Source organism: Protobothrops mucrosquamatus, unplaced genomic scaffold (genome assembly GCF_001527695.2).
Source record: "Protobothrops mucrosquamatus isolate PMUCROS unplaced genomic scaffold, P.Mucros_1.0 scaffold6367, whole genome shotgun sequence".
Classification (NCBI taxonomy): Eukaryota; Metazoa; Chordata; class Lepidosauria; order Squamata; family Viperidae; genus Protobothrops; species Protobothrops mucrosquamatus.
The window spans coordinates 8270-19724 of NW_015392194.1; the positions used below are offsets into that span (position 1 = coordinate 8270).

An 11455-nucleotide genomic window follows, 5' to 3' on the forward strand; every position below is an offset into this window, starting at 1 on the left:
CCGCTTGGTTAACTCTGGTTTTTTTTCTCCAGCCTGAAATTTCTCATCTCTGTTTATAAAACCAACGTGTGTGCCTGATAGCTTATCGGTTTCATGACTTGAGAAAACAAACCTAGTTTACCTTCTGGGATAAAGGGAACTTTGGGGTCAGCTAGCCAGATTAGGGCAGGGACAGGGCAGGGGTGGGAAGCTGGGGGAGAGGCTCAGTTTGGGGAGGGGGCACAGAGGAATCCTGGGCCCATTTCACAGACGTGGTCCGTCCACGGCTGGAAATCTGGAGCCAGAAGGGCATTTTGGGAACGAGGCACAGAGAATATGTTGGTTACGCTGGCGGGGACTCTTCCCCAAAACTCACAAAAGTGGGTGTGTTAGAAAAATGGTGTTTTTTGGTGTGGTTTTTTTTTTGGCAAAAGGGTGGTGAAAAAGAAACGAAGAACCAGTTTTTTTGAGCTGAAAATGTGGATGAAACGAACATTTGGTTTCCTCTTTTGGGGTGCGTGTAAGAAGAAAGCGGAGGGATTGGGGGTGTCCCTGGAAAAGGCAGGGAGGAGCCCTCCTTAAAGCCAGGAATCCTAGTTCCACATAGCCCCTCCTTCAACCTTTACACACACACACACACACACACACACACACACACACACACACACACCTATACTCAAACACAACCACACACCAAGGCTGCCCTTTCTATTTTCTGCTCCTCCAACGGGTTTCATCGAAACGAAATGACACGCTTGTCTTTGTTCGTTGCTTGGCTCTGTGTGTGTGTGTGTGTGTGATGACCTTGTGCCCGAATGCAGTTGCTGGCACACCTGCCCCCAGGGGAGGGGTGATGTCACCTTGCCACCGCGGCCTCGTGGGGCGAGGAAAGGGTGGGGCCCGAGCCGGATGGTTCAACCATCTTTGGAAGGAAGAAACTAGCAAATGTCGTTTTGAAAGCACTGGGGGGGGGAAGAGGGTGTGTGTGAAAGGGCCCCTGGGTTGGGTTAGGGGTGAAAGCCTGCGGTTTGGAGGGTCCCCTTTCCTCCCCCCCCCCACGCCCCATAAGGCCAGGTTTACTGCTGGATTATTGCCAGGAATTGCTACATACAGGACCTGGGGGCGTGTGTTTAAAAATAGACATGTGATAGGGAACATATAAAAAACAAAGAGGGTAGATTAATAATAATAATAACAACAACAACAATAAAGTTGGAAGGGACCTTGGAGGTCATCTAGTCCAACCCCCTGCTCAGGCAGGAGACCCTATATACCATTTCGGACAAATGGCTGTCCAGTCTCTTCTTAAAAACTTCCAGTGTTGGAGCATTCACCGCTTCTGGAGGCAGGTAGTTCCACTGGTTAATTGTTCTCACTGTCAGGAAGTTTCTCCTTAGTTCTAGGTTGCTTCTCTCCTTGATTAGTTTCCACCCGTTGCTTCTTGTTCTGCCTTCAGGCGCTTTGGAGAATAGCTTGACTCCCTCTTCTTTGGGGCAGCCCCTGAGATATTGGAAGGCTGCTATCATGTCCCCCCTCTAGATAGGATGGATAGATAGATGACAGATTGGTAGATGACAGGAAGATAGAGATGATATTGATAAATGATAGATGATAGACAAATGATTGATAGATAATAGGTATATATAGATACATAAAATGGGTGGAAGATAAATGGATGGATAGATGGATGGATGGACGGATGGACGGACGGACAGACAGACAGATAGATAGATAGATAGACATAGATGATAGGTATATACATATATAGATACATAAAATGGGTGGAAGAGGGATGGATGGATGCATGGATAGATAGATAGATAGATAGATAGATAGATAGATAGATAGATAGACAGACAGACAGACAGACAGACAGACAGACAGACAGACAGACAGACAGACAGACAGACAGACATAGATGATAGGTAGATACATATATAAATACTGTACATAAAATGGGTGGAAGATGGATGGATGGATGGATGGATGGACGGACAGGTAGACAGACAGAGATAGCCAAGCAGGCAGATAGACAGACAGATAGGATGGATTGATGGATTGATACGGTGAATGGATATGATAGATAGATAGTTAGATAGATAGATAGATAGATAGATAGATAGATAGATAGATAGATAGATATAGACAGACCAATAAATAAATAGATAAATAGAGATAGAGATAGCTAGATAGCTAATAGAGACATAGGGAGATAGAGACAGATAGATAGATAGATAGATAGATAGATAGATAGATAGATAGATAGATAGATAGATAGATAGATAGATAGATAGATAGATAGATAGATAGAATAACAGAGTTGGAAGGGACCCTCGGAGGTCTTCTAGTCCAACCCCCCACTCCCACCCGCAGGAGATCCTATACACCATTCCGGACTTTTTTTGGGCTTGGAGGGATGGAAGCACGGGACCATAGAAAGAACAACAGAACATAATAATAGAGTCAGAAGGGAGCCCAGAGGTCCTCCAGTCCACCCACCCCACCCCACCCAAGCAGGAGAGAGATGATAGACAAACAGATGCCCTTATCCCCCCCACCCCCCAAAATAAGGTAAGACTTCAGTCTTAGATACGTATTTAAGGTTATGACATACAAACCCTTTGTCTATCATTATAGTTTACAATATCCTAAAACTTATTGGCGGGAGGGGCTTCAACTCTCATTGGGAGGGGGCTTGGTGCTACACGTCGGGGACTGCAACACCCCCCCCCTGCAATTACTATGGCTGATTTAACGAGGAAGGGATTAAATCCACGGATTTTAAAAAAAAACTATTTTATTTCACTTGGACCGTTGATGAATTAATTCAAGGATGTTTGTAGGATCCTGCTTGGCTCCCTGTTTCTTCTCTGACCTGCAATTCGGCCACACAACCCATGGAGGGGTTGAGTGTGGGTGGGGGCCCCCGCTGTGCCCCCCGTCCCTTTTTTGCACCCCACCTCTGCGGCATGTGCGGCCGCGAGTTCGAATCCTTGACGTTTTGTGTTCCACGGATAGATTCTTATGCATTGGACAGAGAAATAAAATTTTTTGCTTCCTGGGGACAGGGTGGGAAGGCAGGTCTGATTCAGAGCCCCCCCTACACACACACACGCACACACACACACACTGGGTTTTTCATGGCTCCTTCCTGCCTTCCATGAAGTTGTTAAGGCAAGGTGTGGCTTTATAGTTGTCGTGTGTACTCCCGTAGACTTTGCCACCTGGATCCGTTGCGGAGAGAGCAAAGGTGAAACTAAAGAATGACACCTTCGCCATCTTGCGTTTCTCTCTGGGTGTGTGTGTCTTTGTGTGTGTGAGTGTGTGAGTGAGCGACAACTCCATTATGCTGAGCAACGCCAGGCTGGCGACTCACAGCAGCCGGCCAGGGAGGCTCCCTCTTTTTTTTTTTTATTAGGAAACGAGGATGGGTCAACCCATCCATCGTGGCCTATTTCTGGCTTAAGTGTGCTGCAACCAAGCCAAGATTGTGGGGTGAGGAGAATCTCAAAAGATGAATCCGGATTCTTCTGGAAAGTTTGCAAAATGGTGCCGAGGGAGGGTGGGAGGCGGAACAAGTGAAAGGATCCGTGGGCCGTGATTGGAAAGAAGAATGACAGAATAACAGGGTGGGAAGGGGACCTTGGAGGTCATGTAGTCCAACCCCCCTGCTCAAGCAGGAGACCCTATACCATTTCAGACAAATGGCTATCCAGTTTCTTCTTAAAAAGGAGGAGGAGGAGGAGGAGGATAATAGAGCTGGGAGGGAACCTTGGAGGTCATCTAGTCCAACCCCCTGCTCAAGCAGGAGACCCTATACCATTTCAGACAAATGGCTATCCAGTTTCTTCTTAAAAAGGAGGAGGAAGAGGAGGAGGAGGAGGAGGATAATAATAGAGCTGGGAGGGAACCTTGGAGGTCATTTAGTCCAACCCCCTGCTCAGGCAGGAGACCCTATACCATTTCAGACAAATGGCTATCCAGTTTCTTCTTAAAAAGGAGGAGGAAGAGGAGGAGGAGGAGGATAATAATAGAGCTGGAAGGGGACCTTGGAGGTCATCTAGTCCAACCCCCTGCTCAAGCAAATGGTTTTTTTTAAAAAAAACAACAGGCAGAATTGTACAAGGTTGCGTGTGTGCAAAGGAACGTAGTTTACTTTTGTCAGGGGAAGGATCAGATTGTCCTTAGGAAAGAGTACAAGACTTTCTTTGCTTTGGAATTAACTTATTTATTTTGGCTCGGCGGAGTCAAACACGGAAGGAGACGGACGAACTGAAGGCTTTTTTTAAAAATCCGTGCAATTTTCCCAGCCACAAAATTTCTTCCTTTTATTTTCATTTTACTTTGCTTTACTTTTCGGGCAGTCCTCGCCTCGCGACCGCAACAACACAGCACCCAGATTTCCGTTGCTAAGTGAGACATTGGCTCAGTTGAGTTTGTGCCCCGTTTTTATGACCCTTTCTGGCCACCGTTGTTAATTGAGTCACCCGGCTGTTAAGTGAATCCGGCTTTTCCTTGGACGGTCACAAAAAAGGGGATCGCCTGACACGCAGCCGTAATAAACGCGAGTCGGTCGCCAGGCGTCCGAATTTTTTGGATGTTGTAACGGTTGTTAAGTGTGAAAAACAGGCATTTAAAGTCTCTCTTTTTTCCCCCGGTGCCGTTGTAACTTTGGAGTGGTGGCCAAATGAACGGTTGTAAGGCGAGGACCGCCTGAACTTTTCACTCTAATGTTTACTTTGGAGTTTACTTTTTGCCCGTTTACGTTTGACTTTGCTTCGGTTTACTTTGCTTTTTCAGTTTCCAGAACCGCCCAACTCAAGCCGCTGACTCAGCCCCTCCGTCCGTTGGCCTTTCTCTACGGGATGTTTTTCCTACTTCCTGGTGTAACGTGATGCAGCTTTAATTGGTGGTAGTTTGGCCAATAAACCGATTTATGCCAGAGTTTTGGCAGACGGCCGGGTCCCTAGTTTTTTCAGCTGGCCTTGGGACCCTCTCGGTGATGGCCCCTCGAAGCATTTAAAAATATCTAAGCTGATCCTGTAAAAATTGCCAGAAGAGCCAGGAAAGGATCAAAGAAGTCAACGACAAGCATCAGGGAGGGAGGGAGGAAGGAAGGAAGGAAAAAGAGAAAGAAGGAAAAGAAAGTGAAATATAAAGAAAGATAGAGGAAGGAAGGAAAAAAGATAGAAAGAAAGAAGGAAAGACAAAAAAGAAAGGAAGAAAAAGAAAAGAAAGAAAGAGGAAAAGAAATATAAAGAAAGAAGGAAAAAGAAAGAAAGAAAAAGGAAAGAAAGAAGAAAGAGAGAAAGGAAGGAAGGAAAGAAAGAAGAGAAAAAGTAGGAAAAGAAATATAAAGAGAGAAAGAAAAAGAGAAAGAAAGAAAGAAAAAGAAAAGAGAGAAAGAAATGAAGGAAATAAAAGAAAAAGGAAAAAAGATAGAAAAAGAAAGAAAGAGAGAGAAAAAAATGAAGGAAAGAAAGAAGAAAGAGAAAAAGGAAAAGAAAGAGAAAGAAAGAAAGAAAAAGGAAAGAAAGAAGAAAGAAAGGAAGGAAGGAAAGAAAGGAAAGAAAGAGAAAAAGTAGGAAAAGAAATATAAAGAGAGAAGGAAAAAAGAAAGAAAAAAAGAGAAGAAAGAGAAGAGGAAAGAGAGAGAGAGAAAGAAATGAAGGAAAGAGAAGAAAAAGGAAAAAGATAGAAGAGGAAAGAAAGAGAAAGAAATGAAGGAAAGAAAGAGAGGAAAAGATGGAAAAGAAATATAAAGAAAGAAAGAAAGAAAGAAACGAAGAAAAAGAAAGAAAAAGGAAAGAAAGAAGAAAGAGAGAAAAAGAAATGAAGGAAGGAAAGAAAGGGAAGAAGAAAGGAAAAAGTAGGAAAAGAAATAGAAAGAAAGAAAGAAAGAAACGAAGAAAAAGAAAGAAAAAGGAAAGAAAGAAGAAAGAGAGAAAAAGAAATGAAGGAAGGAAAGAAAGGGAAGAAGAAAGGAAAAAGTAGGAAAAGAAATCTAAAGAAAGAAGGAAAAAGAGAAAGAAAGAAAAAAGAGAAAAAAAAGATAGAATAGGAAAGAAAGAAAAAGAATTGAAGGAAAGGAAAGAAAAAAGAGAGAAGAAGAAAGAGAGAGAGAGAAAGAAAGGAAGGAAAGAAAGGAAAGAAAGAAATATAAAGAAAGGCAAAGAAGGAAAAGAAATATAAAGAAAGAGAAAGAAATGAAGAGGAAGGAAGGAAGGAAGGAAGGAAGAAAGGAAGGAAGGAAGGAAGGAAGGAAGGAAGGAGTGGGAGGCTGGAAGTTGGCAAGGCAAGCCCAGGACGTGTAGGGGGGGGTCCCTGGGGACATCCCTGAGCCCCAACCTGGGGGGGCTTCCTTTGGGAGACCCCCCTGCCCTTTCGGAGGGGACGGAGGGGGCCACGTGAGGGCCAGGCGGGTGGCGGGCAACCCTGGGTGCCGAGTGACGCAGCCTCCGGTGACGACAGCCCTGGCGGGTGGGCCAGCCTTTCTGGTGCTCCCAGGGCTGAGTCACGGCGGCCCCACCCTCTCTGAAGGCACCGGGCCTGCTTTGCAAATCCTCTTTTTATTTTTTATTTTGAGTAGCCAAAGGTTTCTCCTCTTTTTTCCTTTTTTTTTCTTTCCCCCGTCTTCACTTATCGATTAGGCTTTTATATCCTCCTTCGCGCGCTCAGGGTATTTGCGCGAAGTTCTCCCCCCCTCCGGGAAAAAACAACCCTGGCAGGTAGGACAGCTGATTAAAATTACACGGGACGCACCGAGAACGCTGGGCGGCAGCTGCGGGAATCCCCGCAAGGGGAGGGCACTTAATTTTACCTCACCTCCCCTCCAGGAGCTCAATGCAGCCGACCCAGGGTTGCTTCCTCCCTTCCCCCCCCAACAACAATCCTGCAAGGTAGACTGGGCTGGGCGAGGAATAGGCCCAAAGTCCCCTGGAGAGGCCTGGTGGCTGAGGGGGGGGATTCTTGAACCCAAGTCCAGCCCCATAACCACTATACCAGTTGGCTCTTTTTTCCTTCCTTCCTTCCTTCCTTCCCCATTCTTTCCCTCCCTCTCCTTTCCTTCCTCCCTTCCTTCCTCCTTTCCTCACTCCCTTCTATTTTTCCTCCATTCTTTCTTTCCTTCCTTCCTCCCTCGCTCCCTCTCCTTCCCTCCCATTCCCATCTTCCCCAATCCTACATCTCTTTTCCTTGCTTTATTGCTTCCTCCCTCCCTCCTCTCTTATTTCCTTCCTTCCTTCCTCCCCTCTCCCTCTTCCTTCCTCCCTCCCTTCTTTCCTTCCTTCCCCTCCTTCTTCCCCTTCTTCCTTCCTTTCCTCATTCTTCTTCTTTCCTTCCTCCCTCTTTTCTTTCCTTCCTCTCTTCTTTCCTTCTTCTTTTCCCTCCTCCCTCCCTCCCTTCTATTCTTCCTTTTTTCCTCCCTCCCTCCCTCCCTCTCCTTTCCTTCTTTCTCTTCTTCCTCCCTCCCTTCCTAGCCTCCCTCCCATTCCCATCTCCTCCATTCCTTCCTCCATCTCTTTTCCTTGCTTTCTTGCTTCCTCCCTCCCTCCTCTCCCTTCCTTCCTTCCTTCCTTCCTTCCTTCCTTCCTTCCTTCCTTCCTTCCTTCCATCCATCCATCCATCCATCCAAAGAGGGGGGAAAACCTTTTCTACTTATTTATTTGGATTGATTCGCTGCCTGCCCGACTCTCAGCGTGGGCAATGCCCCCCACCCCCCGTGGCCGTTGCCCCTTGACACACACACACACACACACACACACACACACACACACACACACACCGGCTTCCTTCCCTAAAATGGCGCCTTTCCCAGGCCCGTTTTTTACGTCCCAGCCTGGGTGCCTGGAAGCCTAATGTTTGCCCAGAAAGCCTGCCAAGTGTGGGCCCCCCACCCAAGCAAACAAGCTGCCTTCCTCGACTTTGCTGTGCTGGGGGAGGGGGTGGGGTGGGGGGGTGCCCCCCAAACCTCCGCCCTCCGATCTGTGCCCTGCGGAGGGGGCCCTGGGCTCCGACGGGCGGCTGTGCTGGCATCGTGATCCCGTCTCTCTGGGGAGAAGAGTTGAGTGCAGAAGGGGAGGGGGGACTGGCGGCCATTATTGGGGTGCTGGGGAAAATTATTGGATGTCGGGGTGGATTCTGGAGGGCCAGGGATGGGCATTGGGGCGCTGGGGTGGATACTGGAGTACTGGGGTAGGTACTGGATGCAAGGAGGGGTGCTGGGGTGTGTATTGGGGCGCAGGGGTGGATGTTGGGCTACAGGAGTTCTCCATCGGCCTGGCAAGACTTGTGGGGGGCACGGCCAGCTTACAAAAAGGGGGGTGCTTGGGTATCCCAGAAAGCAGTGCCAGCGTACCCCCGTTCGGGCAGTCAACCCTCCCAACTGCATCATCCTCAACCCTTTAAATTCATCAGAATAGAGCTGGAAGGGACCTTGAAGGTCATCTAGACCAGCCCCCCAAATCTGGCTGCTGTGCCTCTCTGACCTCCTGCCTCTCCTCCCTGCAGTTTACTTACAAGCCACCCGGGCACTGATGGTCATCTCCATCGTCCTGGGCGTGATCGGCATCGGCATCGCCACCATGGGCATGAAATGCACCCACTGCGGGGACGACAACAAGACCACCAAGGCCCGCATCGCCATGACCGGCGGCATCGTCTTCCTGGTGGCCGGTGAGTTCCCCCCCTCCCTCCTTCCCTCCCTGCTTCCCAACCTTTTGGAATGGAATTTGGAATTAGGAATAGGATAAGATATAGAATAGAATAGAATAGAATAGAATAGAATAGAATAGAATAGAATAAAATAGAACAGAATAAGGAATGGAATGGAATAGAATAGAATAGAAAATATAGAATAGAATAGAATAAATAGAATAGAATAAATAGAATAGAATAGAAAATATAGAATAGAATAAATAGAATAGAATAGAATAGAAAATATAGAATAGAATAAATAGAATAGAAAATATAGAATAGAATAAATAGAATAGAATGGAATAGAATAGAATAGAATAAGGAATAGAATAAAACAGAAGAGAACAGAATAAGGTATGAAATAGAATAGAATAGAATCAATAGAATGGAATGGAATGGAATAGAATGGAATAGAAAATATAGAATAGAATAAATAGAATAGAATATGATGGAACAGAACAGAATGGAATGGAATAGAATAGAATGGAATAGAAAATATAGAATAGAATCAATAGAATAGAATAGAAAATATAGAATAGAATCAATAGAATAGAATAGAATAGAACGGAACAGAATGGAATAAATAGAATAGAATAGAATAGAAAAGAAAAGAAAAGAAAATATAGAATAGAATAGAATAGAATAGAATAAATAGAATAGAATAGAAAATATAGAATAGAATAAATAGAATAGAATAGAATAGAACGGAACAGAATGGAATAGAATAGAATAGAATAGAATAGAATAGAATAGAATAGAATAGAATAGAATAGAATGGAATGGAATGGAATAGAAAATATAGAATAGAATAAATAGAATAGAATAGAATGGAACGGAACAGAATGGAATGGAATAGAATAGAATAGAATGGAATAGAAAATATAGAATAGAATAAATAGAATAGAATAGAAAATATAGAATGAATAAATAGAATGGATTAGAATGGAACGGAACAGAATGGAATGGAATGGAATAGAATGGAATGGAAAATATAGAATAGAATAAATAGAATGGAATGGAATATTTGCCATGCTTCCTTGGCTTACATCCCCTTCGGGAAGAAAAAAAACATCAAACCAAGATAACCGTTTTGTGACACTCTCCTTGTTTTCCCTATCTAGGTTTGTGTTCCCTGATCGCCTGTTCCTGGAGTGCAAACCAGATTGTCCAAGATTTTTACAACCCCTTGTCTCCCATAAACAAAAAGTACGTTGTCCAGAGCAAACGGGGTGGCTGGGTCTGTCTTTGGCACCCCCAAAAGTGGCGCACCTCGCTTGCCAAAAAAACGTCCGGACACAAACTCAGATTCGCTTCTTCCCCTGGCCCTGGCCCTGCCCCTTTTCCCCTGGCCCCGCCCCTTTGGAGCGTGTCCCTTTTGAGGAGGGGGGCCCCCCACCGCCTCTGCACCCCACCCCTGGCATTTTCCCGCTCCCCCGTGGCTGCTTCCGAGGCGGGAAGAAAACCTGGGGGGGGGAAAGAAAGTCGGAGCAAGGTGATATCCGGAGAGCATCCAGTAACTGCACCGGGGAGAAGAATCCTTTACATCTAGAATTCACGCGCCCGGCAAATCCTTTTCCCCCCATCCGCAGAGGCAGGGAAGTGGGGAGGGGGTCTAGGGGTAGGGGGGACCTCCCTAAACACCCTCCCCCCCGTTTTCTACCATCTCACCGTGAGTCTCTTTCTGTGCTCCAGGTACGAAATTGGCCCTGCCATCTTCCTCGGCTGGGCGGGGGCCGCCTTGTCGCTGATTGGGGGCGGATTGCTCTCCTGCTCGTGTCCAGGGGCCGAGCCCGGGTACAAGAACCGCCAGTATCCGGCGCCGATGCCCATCTCCAAACCCCCCAGTAGCCGAGAATACGTCTAAGATGCCCGGCCAGCTGACTGCAAGACCCATGTGCCACTGAGCCTGGAACAGCCCGGATTTTGCCGCCCAAGCTGGGCATCGTTGACTTTTAAACCCCCTCGGAGGGAGGGGTGTGTGCTCTCGTTTTACCCTGTTTTATTATTCCTCCTCTGCTCTTTGATTGTGTTTTTATTTTATTTTATTTTTAAAAAGCCATCCTTATTTTAATTAGAGATATTTTAATTTTTTAACGGGCCGTCGGCCCCGAAGGGGGGGGGGAAACGGGTCTTGTTGTTATCCGTGTCTGCTGCCTTTCTCTGGGGCTGCCCCCAAGGAAGGATCAGAGAGAGGGCAGGCTCCACTAATCCTTTGACCCTCCCGGCGGGGGATTATGGGGTTTAGAGTCTGGAAGTAACGAGATCGAAGAAGTTCTAGTAAGGTTTTAATTTTGTTCTGGGGAGAACCCACCTCTCCCCCTTAATAAACTGACCCAATTGGACAAGACCCCCCCCCCGTCCTCTGGGTGCCCTGGATTGATTCTAAAGAACCCCCCCAACTATCTGGGGGTTTTCCTCCCCCCCCAAATAACCCGAGGAATTGGTATTTGGGATCTCTGCTGTCTGGCAGATGTTTACAAGACTGGGCATTTTCGGGGGGCAGGGAACTTTGACCCCCCACCTCACCCAGGAAAAGGGGTCTCCCTTCTCCATGGGGCAGCCCAGCCGAAAACCCCTAATTTTTGGCAAGCTGCTTGCAGACTTCAGAAATTGTTTGGCTTGTGTAAATATATGTACAATGCGCTGGGGAAGCCTTGGGTTAAGCGAGGGTCCGTTGATTCAAGGCTATCCCTTCAAAATACGGATCAGTTTGACCCCCTCCTTTAATTCCTACCAGTAAAATGTTCCTGGCTTTTCTTGCAAAATCATATTTCGGGGTGGG

General features: G+C 46.4%; 1 protein-coding gene across 1 annotated transcript in view; it reads left to right on the forward strand.

Moving 5' to 3' along the window:
- The window catches only part of LOC107300207 (claudin-7-like), a 16036-nt gene extending 5330 nt beyond the window's left edge, over positions 1-10706 (forward strand). The window contains exons 2-4 of the mRNA XM_015829544.1: positions 8488-8652; positions 9795-9879; positions 10366-10706. Coding sequence (XP_015685030.1) covers positions 8488-8652; positions 9795-9879; positions 10366-10537 — 422 coding nt within the window. The 3' untranslated portion in view covers positions 10538-10706. The remainder of the gene's footprint in view (positions 1-8487; positions 8653-9794; positions 9880-10365) is intronic.
- The last annotated feature ends 749 nt before the right edge of the window (positions 10707-11455 follow it).